Genomic DNA, 18,997 nt, shown 5'->3' with positions numbered 1-18,997 from the left:
AAAGCTATAGAAACTGGTTAATAACCTGAAGTTGGCCAGTACGTTATAAATAACAGGGGAGCACAATAGATCTATTCAGGTCTGGGTGCAGCAGGCCTTGTGGCCGCCTCTTTTATCCCTATCCCTATTCTAGGGGTGAGACCTCGTATTGTGTGGCGAAATTTTCTCGGTAGAGCACGTAATAACAGATTACAAAGAACTTAGTCTGCAAAGAAAGAAGTACGACATACCTGAATTGACATGTGCGGCTTTGGGGAACGGATGCAGGCGAAGATAACAATTCATATCTGGCTCGTGGTTCTTTTTTTTTCTAGAAGATTGCTTGCATTTTTTCTCACTATGTACAAGAAACCTACGCCTTAATAGTACAGTATGTATGGCAGATTGTATTCCACTGACTGTTCCAATTTTTGGCATTCCTAGGCCACAGTAGGTTTCGGTGTTAGAAGTATACACTCTAGACCAGTATGTCGGCCATCTCATTACCTCTCCTAAGTTCAAAAAGTAACTAACTGACTATCAACTACAAAAATAACAATAAAATTCAATTAGGATATTGTAATATTGAGTAATGACATTGACCCCTAAATAGACATAATATTTCATAAGTAATAAATTTCAAATTATACTGAAATGTCGTACTGACCAATGTCTGATTTCCAATTTTATTCGACATATTTCAATTTTTAGGTTAGTTCAACTTTTCACAACTTTGTTCCGTAAAATCCGTGGTAAATCGTAAAATCTTAAACTTACAGTAAATTTCATTACACCAATAGAAATAGCATTGAAAAGGAACGAAAATAATCAGTTTTAGAAATTGTAACTGTAAAAAACAAAAATATTCAAAGCATTTAATTGAATGTTTAAAATGTCCAATTTTGGGAAGAATCAATGCTGGTTGTCGGTCTACGAGTCGGTGAACTCATGCTACATTAGGTCACTTATTGGTCTGTCTTCATTCTGTTCATTCTTCCTCACTGAAGATGGCGCAATGCCGTAACGCATTTAAGCAGGTCAACAAACCCGCGACTGAAGTCGGAATATGTGACTCAATGCCTGTTTCTGAAAAACGAAAGTCTGAAATCGTTTATTTTTAGACGATTTTTTGGATTTTCTTATACCCAGTGTGGTATCGAAGCATCTATTTGGTTTGTTTTTTCAATAAAAGTTTCAAAATGTTAATGGGTACTTTTTACCGTTTGCAACCAAAAAATCAAATTTCTAGAAAAGAAACGTTAATTTTAAATTGACTACAACTTATATTTAGAAATTAATTAGTAGGAATAAATTAATAGATGGAAATCTTCTGTTTGCTCCATATCTGTCAATATTTACTGAACCTAGAAAATCTGACTTAATCTTACGTCCAAACTTTTAAATTTCATGAAAGTTCTCTTTTACAATTAAATTTAATAATAAGAGACCTGATCGTTTTTAGTATATAATTATAATATTTGAGTCTGATAACTAATTATAATTATTTTTTAGAGATCGTGAGATGCGGTCTGGTGTGATATAGGTTTAGAAAAACATTTTCTTTATCGTGCCAACGTTTCGACCTTTATAGAAATCATCTTCAGGGCCTGGGATTTACAAAAATTGTTTAAATTTAACAAATACATGTAGGATGTTTAAAAACATAACGATAACATACTTATATCATCACATCACACAGTATATATCTTTATTGAGGTCATGTTCAGGGCCTTCGAAACGTTGACACAATAAAGATTTTTTTTCTAAACCTACATCACACTAGACCTCATCTCACGATCTCTAAATAATCATTAATTAACGGCCACTACATACTACAAGCTAATTATAACGGATATAATTTATACAGCGAACAACTAGTGAAAGTGAAATGTATAGGAATACTTTTCAAACTATGTAATGTGAATATATTGCATTGGAGCCTAGGGAGCGATATGGCAAGTTGCCATACTAAATTTGTTGGTCATATTACAAATCCGATTTGATGGTAGGATATGGATAATAAATGAAGTTATGATGGAAGCCCTCGATGGAAACGGTCTTCGGTCTGAATAGATCAGATTAGCCCGGCCGCTCCTTATACCTTATAGGATTCCGACTAGGATGGGTTTTCTTCGGGGCTTTAATGATCTTTGAATTTCTTATGATGTTTTATAGCGCATGGGGTATGAGAGACCCGGCCTGGGCTTTGAGCCGGGCTCCGTCATTAAGCAAGACCCTGTAATCCAATTAGGCCATAATTGTAGCACGTTTCCGCTTGCAAACTCGACTTATTAGAGACTCTTAGCCGAAACAGGAGGGACTTGGCTCATTCATCGCTTTCAAAAAGTTGCAACTTCTACAAAAAAAAAATATCGATTGAATTTTCAACATACAGGGCGTCCTTTTTACATGGCCTGGCTTAACGTTGTCGAAAAACCAAAAAATAAGTATTCATATTTTTTTAGAATAGTTTTTATTTTTTATCAGTTTTTTAAATAATTATTGTTAAAATACATCAGAGCTACTACAAATTTGAAATTTTATATAAGAACATATACTTGTATACGCACTGTTTTAAAGGAATTTTTACAGTAAAAACAATGGCGCAATCAAAATTGAAATTAGTCAAATATTAACAAAATTATAACACAGAATGTGAAAAGAAATATCTTCGGTTTTATTATCAACTATCTTTCAATTAATTAAGGTTTTTAGTTGAGATAAAAAAGCCCGTGGCACGAGCGGGACTCGAACCCACGATCTTCCGCTAGATACCGCGCTGCTCTACCACTTGAACTATCGTGGCCTCGATCCTCTCGGACACTAACTTCCCATCTCAACCCCACCTTTTGAAAAATGGCAAAAAGGAGGGAAAATTCAAAACGTGGGTTTGAAATGTGAAGTCACGATAGCTCAAGTGGTAGAGCAGCGGCGTATCTAGTCGAAGATCGTGGGTTCGAATCCCGCTCGTGCCATTGACTTTTTTATCTCAACTAAAAACCTTAATTAATTGAAAGGTATTAATTGGTCAAGTCAAGAAAACTAGTGAATTATCAACTATTTTCATTTGATGTTTTGGTGCTTGTGGCTTTTAAGAATTTATTGGGTCTTTCAAACATCTCTGTGTCCCCGTTTGTAGTTGTTCATTTTTTTATACACATAGAGTACCTTTTTCGAAAATTGCTAACGTTTACAACTGCTAGCAGACACATTCAGTCTTATCAAGAAATTCAGTAACCTATCAGTAACCACTCCATTAGAACGTTTTGTTATTATACATTTTATATTTGGTATTATTGTTAACACATATAATAGAAAATCAGCAAAAAAAATTATATTAATATTAACAAAACTAATTATTTATTTAAAATAATAATACAAACCAAATTAATATATTTCTTTTTTTAATTTTGTGCCATATGTTTGTTATACTTTGACCAATAGGATTCAGCCGTCGTATTCAATATAAAACATCCTTTAAACAGTCGGTAAACTATGCGTTTTCATTTAAAATTTCAAAGTTGTAGTGGCTCTGATAATAAATATATTTCAAAAACTAATAAAAATTTAAAACTGGACTAAAACATATAATAAATATGTTTTTTTTTCTGTACAAGAGAAATTCAGCCGGGCAATCTGACCAAGACCCTGTATATTGTATGCTATATACATATTAAAAATTTCAAGGCGAAGTCAAAAAATTAATTCAAATTAGATCAACATATATCACTTTAAAACGTACTAACCAAAATTTAGTTATCGGATTAAAATTTATAAAACGAAAAAACATTTAGTTTAAAGCTTTATTTATTTATATATCTAATATCCCGTAATTAGTAATTTTAGTATAGAGAAAGTTTTACGCTTAGAAAAGATGAAGTGACGCAAAATTAAGCATAATGACTCCAATGAAAGAACAATAAAATTTAGGAAAAATAAGCTTGCTTGGAATAACGATTAAGGCTAAAAAACGTTAAAACAATGGGAAAAGCCTCGTTGAAATTGTGATTTTTTGTACATGTAAAAATTGTACATTTCAGTAGTTTTTGGATGGTTCGTTCCTTCCGACGAAAATGTTTGATTAAAATTTACCGTTTGGCAACTTGCAGGTATGAAAGATTGGAAAAAGCACGTAAGGAATAGAAGGTAAAGAAAAATGTTAGAAATCCACGAGATGAAAGTTAGTAGTCACAAAGGTTCTTTTTTCCAATAGGGGTTAGAAAACTGGAACAGCGCAAGAAATAGAACAAGTCATGACAATTTCTTTAATATTACAAGCGAAAATTGTTTTCGTGCAAGTACACTTTTCTTCGAGACAAAAGTTTATATGCGGTTCTTTTAGCTTTCTCCAATTTTTAAGACGACATTATTTTATGGAAACGTAAGCATTGATGTCAATGTATAAACTTAGTTTACTAAATTCAACGGACACCGCTGTTAGTACATGGTGGAGTAGTTTTACTTTCAAAACTTTACTTTAAATACATTTGCTGATACTTAAATTGGATGTAGAAAAATTTGGTTATTTATATAGAAGGAGGTTGTAATACTTCGTACATCACAGTTATATCTGTGTTAAAAACTAGCAAAAGGTTTTTCTACACTGATCTTGATGTATCGTATAATTTGATGATTTGAATCAGTATGTGGTTCAAAATGATGGAAATGAATTTTTTAATCATCGCTGGTCGATAATTCTCTATGTTATATCGCATAATTTGTTAGAATGGATCTAGGTACGGCGTGTAAACCATATTTGAACCATGATATGGTATTTAATGAGCGCGGTGTTAGATGTTTTGGAGATTTCCCTGATTGTAACTTTTCCCTTGATGAGGATGGATTTGGCGAGCGTGGTATTGCTCAAAGCGATCATTTACTCGGCTCGATAAAGAAAATCCTCGAAAAACGGCTCGAAGGGCTTTGATGAAAACGTTTCAATATGTTGACCAAAAAAATGCACTAGTTAAAGTACCGAAGTTTGTATAGTCGGGTTCAAAATGATCGGAATAAAATTGTTACTATTTTCACAACAACCCCTGTATCTTGTAATGTGAATTACTCCCTTGTATTCGATACGGGTTTGTTCGAAAATGGGAACTATCTGACAGAGACCCGGCTGTCCATAAGAAAACAATATTTTTAATGTTACCTTCTCGACATTTAAATTATTACTCAGCAATTGGATTTTATATTCAAATTTCGGGCTTGAAAATTTATTATCCCTTTAATTTGGAAAGGCCTCACAAACTCCAGAACGTCGAACGCCTAAAGTTAGGCCCTTGGGAAACGCCTCGTCACTTTCACAACAAGTAAAGTTGATGATCAAAGTTCCCAGGAAGGCTGGCTGGAAGACCTGCAATATTTTTTACCCATGGAAATCTGCAATACAATTAAGGTTAAAAAAATAATGGTCAATAAAAAAAATTCCAAAACAAATATATGTTTCTTTTTACATACAGTTTTATTAAATGTTTGTAATGTTGTAAAAAGAAAAGAAAAATTTGTATAAATAATATAAATATTTTTCAATTTTTCAATTTATTTTTTTTAAGCTTTCAATTTAGCTATCTAGAATTTATAATTCACCACTAATTTGCTTTTGTGTCAATAATTGCCTAAAGCACATCTTATAACTGTAACGATAAATTTTTTGAGAGATACAATTTTCAATATAGATAAGATAAATGATACATAGTTATATGTTTATGGTTATTTCAATTATTTTCAAAAGGTAAATAATTTGCAGTAAATTTTATTTTCTAGAATTTTAAATTTATTTAACCTTCTCTTCTGTAACATTTTATTTACTTTGGCTTCTAATTATGATGGTCTATATTAATTTTTGTGAAATTACAATATTATATCTGGAATTGAATTTCGTTTAAGATTCAAAAAATTCACAAACAAGCTTATAACTGTAATGATAAATTGTTTTGAAAGATAAAGTTTTCAATATACAGATAAATGATTCATAGTTATATGTTTATGATTATTTCAACTATTTTACAAAGAAAAATAATCTAGAGTAAATTTTGTTTCTAGAATTTTAAATTTATGTAACCTACTCTTCAGTAATATTTGATTTACGTTGCCCTCTAATTATAATGGTTTATATTCATTTTTGAGAAATTACAATATTATATTTGTAATTGATTTTGGTTTGAGATTTAAAAACCTTCACAAACAACAAATTTTTAAAACAATTTTTGTATGCTTATTTGCAAAGTAAGTGTAAAACAAGCGGAAATAAAGGTACTATATTCATTATTAGCACAGTAATTCTTACTAAATTTTGAAAAAGAAACTGCTTCTTTTTTCAGGATAACTCCTACTAAAAACGTTTACAAATCAAATTTAAAGTTTGTTATTATGTATGGATTGAAATTTATTAGATAGGGTTAGATTTAGCGGTAAATTAGTATAGAAAGGTTAGGGATTGTTATGGTTAGGGTGCGGCTACGGTTAGGTTAGGATAGTTAAGTTTAGGGGTACGGTTATGGGCGTTAGGTAAGATATGGATAGAGTTAGGATGCGGATTCAGTTTTCGATGGGCTAGGTTACATAATGTTAGGGTTAGGATCCGGGCACGGATCAGGTTAGAATAGTTAACGCCATTGTAAAGATTACTGGCAAGTTAAATTAGGGTTAAGGTATAGTCTATGTTTCTCAGTGAATTCATTTCATATGTTTGAAAATATACGATTTTTTTATTGCTCCTATTTTTATTTAAAAAACAAAAACATTGTTTTAAGGTTAAAAACTTTGCTAGTCATTTAAAATTATGAAAAATTATTAATGCTTTTTTAATACTTTTGTATTTCTTGAAAATTGGTCAGACTGTATATTGTTGTTTCAAAATCTTTTTTGCGTACAGACGTATCTTGGTACGTATTTAAGCATATAAGGGTAAAGTAATTTACTTGTTATTATTGATAAGGTATAAAAGTAAACAGAAATGAATTGGATAACTACATTCTAATAGTACGGACTCTTAAGGTGGCTATTTCCTTGGAAATAATTGCTGTATTATATAATTAATAATTCAAAATTTTTTATTGTAGTACATATTAGTACTATAATTAATTATGGGGTGACAAACATCCAGTAATCATTGCCGATCCATAAAACAGAAAAAAATATAATTATGCGCATCTTTCTAACATTATTATAAATATTAATTTTAAATGAAAAACGTACTTTCATATTTTTTTTACTTCACCCCCTATAGCTACATGTATCAGTGGTAAAAGTGATCGCAAAAGCTTTCGTTGGATTATGTCAAGTCGTGTCATGTCTCTGACCGGATTGAACATTGTTTATTTGTAAGAGAATTTATTATGAATAAACTATCTATGAATAAGTGTTTTTACTTACATAAACTTCTCCAATATGTATTATTATTCAGAGATCGTGATATGCGGTCTGATGTGATGTAGGTTTCAGAAAAACATTTTCTTTATCGTGCCAACGTTTCAATCTTTATTTAGATCATCTTCAGATTTACAAACATTGTTTAAATTTAACAAATACATGTAGGAAGTGGAAAAAAAGTGAATTTATACATTGCAAAATATATTTTTTATATTCACTCAAAGTGTTTGTTTACAGCGTAATTGTGCCATTCTTGTGTGACGTGTTGAGAGTGCCAATGAGATATTGATGTTTTATGTTTATATACGATGGGCATTGATAGGGTGGAGAAGGAACGGGAATAGAAAGACATTTTTATATGAGGAGTCGGCTTCTTAGAGGTGAAAGGAATCGACGATGGGAAAAACGTTGGTAATGGTTCGGCCAGATTATCCTTTCAGGATGATTGTTTTATATGTTGTTTTATATATACTGTGTGATGTGATGATATAAGTATGTTATCGTTATGTTTTTAAACATCCTACATGTATTTGTTAAATTTAAACAATTTTTGTAAATCCCAGGCCCTGAAGATGATTTCTATAAAGGTCGAAACGTTGGCACAATAAAGAAAATGTTTTTCTAAAACCTACGTCTCACCAGACCGCATCTCACGATCTCCGAATAATCATCGATTATCGGTCACTAATCACCACACAAATATGTATTATATTTGTATATACGATATTTTGAAAGGTTACATAATTTTCAGTCGTAATTCTTAAATAAAATTTTATCGTATTTTATAGTTACATATAAATATATTTGGAAACCATTTTAATAATAATGTATTTGTGACTAATTGGAACTTATTATGTCATTAGTTTTGATTCATCAGTGTAATCCGATTAATGTTTTGAAAGCAATCGTATTTTTATATTCCACAATCAGCTTTTTTGTACCCGAAAACCCTTTAATTCAGCCGCGATTAGGTTTTTTCTTCGTTGTCGTTTTTGGCTTAATTGTTGTTGTTGTCGTCGTCGTCGATGTTTTGTTGCTGGATTCGAATCCTATCGTAAGCACGAGGTCTTCGAGTTCGATGCTGCTGCTCTCTTCTGCAAACATTCAACAGGTTTAATCAAAGCGTTCCAGTTTTCATTAAATCGGTTTTCATCCTCGCCTTACCTGAAGAGAATTCGAATTCCACGAAAGGCGACAGCAACTGGAGAACCAATTGGGCCGAAGGGTCGAAACCAACTTTGTGAGGTTTAGGCCGGTCGCTCTCACTGGATTGATCCGACGATAATCCATCCAAGTGTAACTTAGCAGACAATTACTTAACAGTTATCAACTAAGTTGTTCATTAATTTTCTAAATAAAGTACATGCATAAAACATGAATTTAATAGGAAAAATGTAAAGAGTAAAAAGTAAAATGTAATAAAAAATTCATTCCGAGTGCAAGGTGGGTCGTCGATGACCGATTCATTGTTGTCAATTTTATTTCGTATTGCAAAACATTTTGAATACAAATGAAAATTAATAAGGAAAATTCAAGTAAATAAAAATAAATAAATTGTTTACAGTGGTAATGGGAGTTTTTATCTATATTACATTTTTGCACGATGTTGAGGTTATTTGCACGTTTCCAGGTTTTTACTGCACGAAAATCTGGTCTTTAATGATTAGAGATGAACACATATTTTAATTACTCCATCCATCTACACTCGCTAGTTTTGTATTTGTGAATTTACAGTTCCTCACTGAAGATGAATCATAGCAAAACTCGTTTAAGTAACAACCAAAACCTAGGAGTGCAGATCGACCAGGTAAGACATTCAGGCCGGTTCAACGATAAACGTGTCAGGGCTGACGACAGAATATTGAGTACCCCTTCGACCCTGAGTTAGGTTAGTTATATAACAGGTGGTATATAAAGAGTGATGGAGGAATACAGAGTTCTCCACCACCATAACTGAGTGGATGGTAATGATAGCACATGGAGCCAGGTAAGACCGTCCAGGTGGCATATGAGACCGGAGCCGAGCGTTGTCTTGTAAAAGAATCGGCCTTTTTCGATTGACCAAACATGGTTTTAATAATGCCAAATTCTGGGTCACTGGTCAATTTGAGAAAAAATCATGTTGACATTGATTGTTTTGCCAGGATTCAAGGAGCTGTAGTAAATCAGCCCAAAAGAAGCCAACCAAAGAGTCACCATCACATTTTTTTTGGTGAGTAGGGAAACTTTGGAAAATGTGGTGCTGCTTCTTTTCTCTCTGTCGAGCCACTGACCAGAACGTCTGCTGTTATCGTAGGGAATCCACTTTCCATAACAAGTAACCATTCTATCCAGAAAAGGTTCTTACTGTTTGATCAAAGAAGTATTGCGCAAACTTCATAACTTTTATTTAGAAATCGTGAGATGCGGTCTGGTGTGATGTAGGTTTCAGAAAAACATTTTTATCGTGCCAACGTTTCGATCATTATTGAGATCATCTTCAGGGCTCAAAGTGTTTGTCTTCTGTGTAATTGTGCCATTCTTGCATGTCGTGTTGAGAGTTCATTAATTCATACACAGCTAAAAGGATTTAAACTACAAATAGTCCCTGTGGAAACACGAGGTTATTACAATAAAAACTATATTAAAAAAAACATAAATAGACCATTTGAAAGAAGAGGAATGTAGGTTTCTGACGACGTATAATTATTTAAGAAAATTCACAAAATTTCAAATTTTTTGTCAGAAATTAACCCTTTTTTTTTAACAAAACCATAGTCCAATTTTAATGTTTCACACTGTTATAAAATGCACGTGATAATTAACCATCAAAATCGACGCACTAATTTTTTTGAAAAATGATGTTAGAACTTGCACTAGGAATGTCAGTTAGGCATAAGGTCATCCAAATTATCAATTAAAATATAAATTTACATCAATTGAGAAATCTTTGAGTTTTATAAATTTATTACAGTTTTTTAAATGGTTTATGTTTAATATTTTTATTGCAATCCATATAAAAAATACTCTAAAATGATCTATTCACATAGTTGATTTGACCAAGTAGAACGGTAAAATAAAAATATTAAATAACTATATCTCACTGGTACTCACAACACGACAGACAAGAATAACACATCTACACGGAAAACAAACACTTTGAGCCCTGAAGATGATCTCAATAAAGATCGAAACGTTGGCACGATAAAGAAAATGTTTTACTAAAACCTACGTCACACCAGACCACATCTCACGATCTCCAAATAATCATCTCCCCAAATTTTAATCAACCGGTTATTTTTACATACAAATTTTGTAAACCGGTTTGTGCAACATCTTCGCACTTTACATTTTTCTTTTTGACGCCAGTGAATCAATTAAATTATTCAACCACAGTAACTAAATAGATTACAAATTCTTTAACTTTCAATTTCGAAATCGAAAAAAATATTACTGATAGCTCGTTATAATCTTAAAAGTTAACCATTTTTTTAATCAATTTTATAAGTTATAATGAAAATATTAAAAACTATTCTATTGATGTATAATATCAAACTTGGTAAAAATAATTTACATTTAATGTTTCTCTAATAAGATTATTAGGCTTTAATAATATAAAACTATTCTTGCTTTTTGAGGTAATTTTGATAAGAAGGCAATAATCTGATTCATAGACGGAATACATGACCTCTTACTTTAATTAATTTTAACTTAATTAATTTTTTAAGATTATTGTCTCGCTTGAGGAACTCAAGTATCGAGACGTCTAAGTCGACTATCTCCCAAAATTTTAGTTAAATTAATATCTGTAATAAATCTTTAAAATTATCTTCTTCCATCATTTAGAATATATTTGAAGTGTAAATTCTGAAAGTCAATTTTTGTTTTTTGGANAGAAAACAAACACTTTGAGCCCTGAAGATGATCTCAATAAAGATCGAAACGTTGGCACGATAAAGAAAATGTTTTTCTGAAACCTACATCACACCACACCGCATCTCACGATTTCTAAATAAATATCGATTAACTGTCACTAATCACCACACAAACTTCATAACGATGATGTTTTTGTCTGTATAATGCACGAGGAATCCAACTTTCGAGCATTTTCACCTTTCCTATTGTCTTGAGGTGGTTAGCGACGATCGATTTGCTAACTGAAAGAATCTAAGCAGATTCTCGATCAGTTGTTGTGGTATTTTCTTCGACCAAAACTCGCAGAACATCATCATCTAGAAGAAATCCTTCCACGATCTTCTGTGCCGTCAAATCAAAAGTCTCCCTCACGAAATTTTTTAAACTATCTCTGAACGGTGCTCACACCAGACTAACTTAATGTTTCTGGCAGTTTGTGCACTATTGCGATCGAGTTGACACTCGTAAAACGAAATGACGCGAAAATCATGCGTTGAAATTTTACAATAGTAAAGGCTGAATTATTCCCAAGTAAGGAAATTGTACTGAGGTAAACATTTTTGTTTGGAAGAAGATTAAAAAGTATTGACATTCGTGCAAAATATTGATCTATCAAACGTAAACAGTTTATTACATAGAGGGGTAATTGGAAATAATATGAAAAAACTGCAGAATTTTCCAGAGAACCCAATAAAAGGAAAACACTCATCAAGAATAATTTTGTTAATTAATTGTGATGTACTTAAAATAATATTTTTTTAAAATTGAATTAATGTGTGGTGATTAGTGACCGTTAATCGATATTTATTTTGAAATCGTGAGATGCGGTCTGGTGTGACGTAGGTTTCAGAAAAACATTTTCTTTTTGTGCCAACGTTTCGATCTTTATTGAGATCATCTTCACGGCCTGGGATTTACAAACATTGTTTACGTTTAAAAAATACATTTAGGATGTGGTAAAGTGAATTTATACAATGCAAAATATTTTTTATATATTCAATCAAAATGTTTCTACTCACTCAAAGTGTTTGTTTGTCTTCTGTGTAATTGTGCCATTCTTGCGTGTCGTGTCGAGAGTGCCAGTGATATTTTGCTATTTTGTGTTTATATACGTTGGATTTTGAAGGGGTGGAGAAGGATGTCGGTATAGAAAAGACATTTTTATTCGAAATTAATTAATTACCGTTTCGAAATATTAATTGTTGTTTAATTGCAATTGTTATTTAGTTTGCTTGTGATTGTTACCGATCATTTTAAACCCTCTAATCTCGTTTTTTTGTCGTTCATGCGCGTATTGGTATCTCGCCATCTTCATAAAAAGAAAACAGAATATAAAGGAATTTAAAAAAACCTACGAAAAATCAAACTACAAAACTATCCCAAACCCTAAGCTTGAAATTACATAATCAACATATTCAACCCGAAGAAATCCATGGATACATTAAAACTATCAGTTTTTACACATCTCTTATACCATATAAGGAAATTTAATTTTTTTAAACGAAATACCGACAAGCGCAAGGATGAGCGGAACAATAAAAAACCGACGTTAATTTACCCGAACTCTTTTCAATTGTCACAAACGTATAAAAGAAGCGCGGCTAAATAAATTACGCAGAACCACTGAAGATGGCGAGAATGGAAAAAACCGTCCGACCGCTAGGATCAAAAGAAGACAAACGTTCATGGTCACTCGGCAGACACAATTGGAAATTTCAAAATTCAAATTTGGAGTAATCAGTGTTTTTTACAATGCGTTCATATTTTGTCAGGTAGTAATGTCTTTTGTTTAAATAATTATATTTGAATTCTATCAGTTCATCGTTAAATAACCGAAATTTCACTTGAGGTTGAAGGTGTCATAGTACATAATGTAAATTACCACAAAGTGTACTTGGTAACGCTTCGGTTATGGACCTCTAATAGAAATATAATTCTCAAAAGGGAGAAGCAACCCAATCTTCAATGCTTGATGGATAGGAAACTAGAATCTAAACGCCCACTGGCTTTCAATAACAGTCCAAGCGGTCTGAAACAGGTTGTGAGTGGTGGGTTTGTTATTATTATTTTAACAAGGTCAACAGATAGCTCACAAACATGTAAAACTTTCTAGATATTTTTTTGGCTATTAAAACGTTCAATGACTTAGACAAAAATTAGCAGCTTGGCCAATGACAGAAATTACAGTAATTAGATATAAAATCTTTTAAAATTTCATTTCAGCTTTCAGCGAATAAAAATTGTTGCAAATGACGTTGTGTAGGAAAATTATAAGCAATTATCTTTCTTCTTTTTTGAAATTTAAATGCTGGAAATGTTATTGTTGATCTAGTTGCCCTTCAGAGCAACATCTATGGCAAATTAACGATTCAAGCAGACTCTTTAATACTTAACTATTTACATTAATACTTCAAAATTGTCTCCAGAGTTTTTCCACAAATTTTTTATCTTCGTGATTTGTGAGATTACCTAGCCATCTCGTTCCGACTACTGTGTTTCACGTTTTGGCAAAGTGCTCGATTTTGGGCCAGATCCGGCTCTTACACCTCGGTTATTTTACTAACTCAAAAAGTGAGTCATTGCGGTTTTTGAATTGCTAATTCTCGGTGTTTACATTTTATATTTATGTACTTTGTATGTTTTGTATATTTTTTCTTTTCTGCTCTCTCTTATCTAAAACATATCTTGTACATATGTGTGTATCTGTAAACTAATGACTTCAGGCAGACAGATCGGACGATCCTTGTCCATAATGTTTTTGTTCTTAAATTAAACAATAATGTTTTAATTTTGTTTTAATAAAGCAATTATTATACGAATTATCTTTCTTTTTTTTAATATTTAAATCCTGCATACGCTATTTTTGATCTGGTAGCCCTTCAGAGCAACATTTTTATCAAATTAAAGATTCAAACAGACTTTTTTACTATTTAACTAGTTACTAATATTACTACTGAAAAATCGACCTAAATTTTTTTTCAACGATCAGTTCTTTGTGATTTATCAGATTACCAGGGCAAAGTGATTGTCTACGTCTGCACAATTATTGCCTAAAATATAAAACAGTACTACTTTTGGAGAAGAATAGTGAACTGTACCGAAAATGGTCACGGGTTCGAATCCACCGGCCCTGCACCAAGGATTTATATAACCTCGTAGTTAAAATACCCTCGTCAAAAAAAAAAAAAAAGATGAAATCAGTTTACAGCAGCAAGCCCAGAGAAAGGTTTGATTTAAACATATATTTTGAAGCAAATATGAGAGTTGAAAGCAGTTTAGAGTTCTAACTTTTTACTCTCTATAATAGTTTAATTATTAATTATTATTTACCAAAAATAAAAAAAAGGAATAGAGAAACAAAACATCCATTCACAGCAGTACAAACAAAAAGCCTTTCCCTGCTTATACTCTTGCGGCCTTACCATAGGATACAGCGCATTCCTAGAAGAAATCAGAAATGATGGTTTTTTATTGAAGACGAATGTATCATCAAAATTTAAAAAACAAAAATCTAATTTTAAACAGATTCAGTAAATCTGTTATTGATAATCCGTAAGTTCTGCATTTTTTATGACAAGTCATAAATAAAAGGTTTATTTTAAATGTTTGTTTTTGTTGATTTATTAAATGATATAGCGATAGTTAAAATGGGATATTAAGTGGTATAAAATACAAGTCAGTGCAAATTGAGATCCATGTTATTGTTATCTGACTGGCATAGCGACGGGGAAATGTCTAACTGCTATTATATTCCAAGTTTGCATTGTGACAATCGGCAACATAAGCTTTGATGGGCGGCTTGATGAGGAACAATCAACTCTGGTTAATCCTTTGAATTATAACCGATTGTAATGTCCCCTTTGTCTTCAACTTCAGGGCTAGATGATCTTCTGGATTAATCGATTCGGTTTAAACGATTTTACAACCGTTTTATCCTGGCGCACGTGTCCCGGGAGCGGGACAATGTCAAGGGCGTATTGGAACGACCCGAGAGCGTTTATGTTTATGAAGAACTAAATTCGTTCATTTCGTGGTCCGCTTGACCAATTAATGAAAAAGGAGGGAAAATTCAAAAGGTGGGGTTGAGATGAGAGGTTAATGTCCGAGTGGATCGAGGTCACGATGGCTCAAGTGGTAGAGCAGCAGCGTATCTAGCCGAAGATCGTGGGTTCGAATCCCGCTCGTGCCATTGACTTTTTTATTTCAACTAAAAATCCTTAATTAATTGTAATTTATGAAGAACCGTCGACCTTTTACGTCGCATTGCATGACGTGCGGGGGTAATCTCAAACGTAAGAATTTAAATGTCATAACTTGAAACATTAATGTCTGATGTTTATGAATAACAAGAAAATTTTTGCCAAGTCATTAGCTTAGACAAAATTGATTATCAGAAACGATGAAGGTGGGATGAATATAGGTATGAATCTTTCCAAAACATAGTTCTTACCTCCAATTTGTTTAACGACCCGGATTTCGAGCATTAAAACATTCATTTGGCTCATAAACCGTCTGTTGAAACCCCCGTTAATACGTACTAATACAAAAAAATTACACATAATTAAAACCTTTGTTATAACCATGGATTTCAAGATATATTTATCAATAGGTTACTAGTAAAAATAATAAAAAAATTAACTTTAAAACAAGCACAATCGGATTCAGCCATCCCTCTCTTAAAATGAATCGTTAAGTTTTCATTAATGAACAACCTCAGGTGGTTGTTTACTATACATTGGTGAACTTTCAGAAAAAGTAGACAAAATTCTTAAACGAAAAGATTGTAAAATAGGTTTTAAAAGTCCTGAATAATGGAATGTATTTTTTTAAGGAGTTTATGAATTAAGGAAAGACGTGTACATATATTACGTATATTAACTGTACACATCTAACGGAAATATTTTTATTATTTTTTTTAATCGTAAAAATTTCCAAAAGGTCAAATCAAAAAACGGTTTATATGGTAACATTGAAAGCGATATTAAAGGCCTATGTCACCGACTTGATTCCAAAAATACCCCCAAACCCTACGAGCTTCAAAAGCGGGGGTTTACTAGAAGGGGTGTGTCGTTCTGGAACGACGTCCGTAAGGTGGCCATTCACGATCGCTCCTAGCAGTCCAAACGGAGCGACGCCGTTCCAAAAACCACGTCAATGGCAAAACTGAACTGGCGTGCCCGGCTGTGCCGAATATTCGACCCGTTCAAACTCCATCGCGCCATTCCAAATATCTATGGCGCGACGACGGCATGACGCGTTCGCGAATGGGAAACCCTGGCGTGGAGGGTGGGGATTTTGGCGCGCTGGCCTGGTCGTGAATGGAAAAACCCGCGTTTTTTTGGCGCCATCTCCGTCTTTCTGTCACTGAGCAAACATCTCCGTCGTACATTCTCAAAAAGTCAAAAACGTTTATTCTTTATTTACGTTTACCATGTTTATGAAAGTGGTGAACAATGATTATATTACCACGATAGAAATAAAAGGAATTCGATCCTTAACCAGTTGGTCGACGTTTTCCAATCAAAGGATACAAATGCGATGAGAGATGCGGTATTGATAATAATACAATGATCAAAAATTATAGTTGTAATGCAATAAAATGAAATTAAATTCACTAATTTCGTGGTCCGCTTGACCAATTAATATATTATAATTAATTAAGTGGTAGAGCAGCGGCGTATCAAGCCGAAGATCGTGGGTTCGAATCCCGCTCGTGCCATTGACTTTTTTATCTCAACTAAAAACCTTAATTAATTATAATAAAATGAAAGTGTAGTTCATCCCTGTAGCGAGAATTCGTAATGTGGTTGCTAACCTTTCATGTAGTGATGATTTCTCTCATGACTGTCTTTTGTTTTCTAATCAAGGGGGATAACAAGTAGTAAATATAAATAAGACGTTAATCTTTTTTTTGTAAGGTTTTGAAATGAAAAAATAGTGTCACGAGGGGATGATTTGAATCCACGACATTCGGCTAAATACGCCGCTGCGCTAACCACTTGATCTATCCTGACTTCGTTCCACTCGGGCACCAACTCCTCATCTCAACCTACAACCTTTCGAATTTTCTCTCTTTTTACCATTTTTGGTGTCGGAGAGGATCGAAGTCATGATAGTTCACGTGGTAGAGCAGCGGCGTATTTAGCCGAAGGCCATGGATTCAGATCCCGCTCGTGGCACTAGCTTTTTCATTTCAAAGAAAACCTTACAAAAAAGATTAAATAATTGAAATAAGTAGTTTGGTCAATAGAACACTAAATATAATGAATAAATAAGACGTTTCATCCATCCTTAAATAGTTCCTCCAATCAGCGGGTTCAAGGAAAAGATCTTTCATCAAATTGATGTGGGTATTACGGCTTCTGTTCAGGAGCCACTTCTTCTACTATTTCCTCTTAAACTTTTTGCTTTTAATATGTAAATAAACAGAAAAGTAGCGCAAGAGATCCACGCGATTTGGCGCGGTTCCATTTGGAGTGATAGTGAATGGCCACCTTAAAGGGGAAAGGGGTACACGCGGCGTTCCAGAACTTCGAAACGAATGTGCTCAATGAAAACAGAAAGGTGGGAGTTTCATAAGAACAAGATAAAATATTCTTAGAATCACAAGTAATTTTTTGCTAGGCGAAATAAACACCTGTATGCGTAGTGTACGTATACGGAGACCCGGCCCTGGTTAATTGGATTCCCGGATAATGGAGGTTCATGGTTAACGAGTATGAACAAATAATTACATCATTGAGACTTATAGTTTCAAGCAAAACGGCCCTACCAAATTAATGTACAGCCAGCCATACTTTATCAATTCTGCTATTTCCTTTTTTTGTTGTTGACTGGTTTTTCTTTCAATTGATTGATTCGGGCAAAGAAATATTGAATTGTTTCAGCCAGCCACCCTAGAGCGGAAATACAATCGCCATGCGGTTAGCCTATACACTGCAGCAAATACGCCTTACTATGATAATGCCAGGAATAATATTTATGAATAATAAAATAGCAATTGGAGTCTGTGCTCTTGTTGGAGAGAGCTTTAAACTGCAGCGTTTCGCAAAACCAGGTGTTGGCTGTCTCGGTCGCGGGACATTTGGGAAGGGTAACGAATAGGTTGTTAGGGGGTAGGTTCGAGCTTTTGACATCAATCACCTACTTCGAGTTTTGACAGTTCAGGATCAGACCTCCACTCGGCCAGCGAAGTTAGGCTCGTGGGGCTATTACCAGCTATTTCTTCAGCCCTCAATGCATGCAGTTTTACAGCAAGATATATCCACACTCTTTCTTTTTTCATACTTTTGACTCATCGGCTCATAATATTAATGAATCTCATTAAATACGAAAGAAAATGAGATATCTATAGATATTATATACAACAAAGAAAACCATGTTTCATCCCGAAATGAGTAAGCGCGGAAATCACTTACTCGATGCAACGCTATAGCCAGGAACACACTTACCCGATGCTACGCCATACGACGCTACCCGATGCTACCCGACGCCTTGCCACGTTTTTGTGGGGTGTGCACATCTATCCGACGCAAGCACACGTCGCGTACAGTCCACAGCGTTTATCACAATAATCACTATTACAATCGGAACACATCTTTTGTTCTTAATGCACTATATTGAGCAAAACCTTGTAATAAATTGTTAGTTAAATTTTATGAGCACAACCATCTAATAAATTGTTTGTTAAACTTAATTGTTTTAAATAAAGTTACTCCTAACCATCATAATTAAACAATGTTTATAAAAA

The 18,997-nt window shown here is 33.3% G+C and overlaps 1 protein-coding gene across 1 annotated transcript in view; it reads right to left on the bottom strand.

The window, feature by feature from the left end:
• Positions 1-8,139: 8,139 nt before the first annotated feature.
• LOC106670724 overlaps positions 8,140-18,997 on the bottom strand; it is a 13,876-nt gene continuing 3,018 nt past the window's right edge. Inside the window, exons 2-3 of the mRNA XM_014401292.2 lie at positions 8,518-8,653; positions 8,140-8,447 (exon numbers count right to left, since the gene is read on the bottom strand). Of these exons, the coding sequence (XP_014256778.1) occupies positions 8,311-8,447; positions 8,518-8,653 (273 nt within the window). The 3' untranslated portion in view covers positions 8,140-8,310. The remainder of the gene's footprint in view (positions 8,448-8,517; positions 8,654-18,997) is intronic.

The sequence above is a fragment of the Cimex lectularius genome, unplaced genomic scaffold, assembly GCF_000648675.2.
Source record: "Cimex lectularius strain Harlan isolate CLEC.00 unplaced genomic scaffold, Clec_2.1 scaffold22, whole genome shotgun sequence".
NCBI classification, from domain to species: domain Eukaryota; kingdom Metazoa; phylum Arthropoda; class Insecta; order Hemiptera; family Cimicidae; genus Cimex; species Cimex lectularius.
This window is presented reverse-complemented; position numbering and strand designations above follow the sequence as displayed.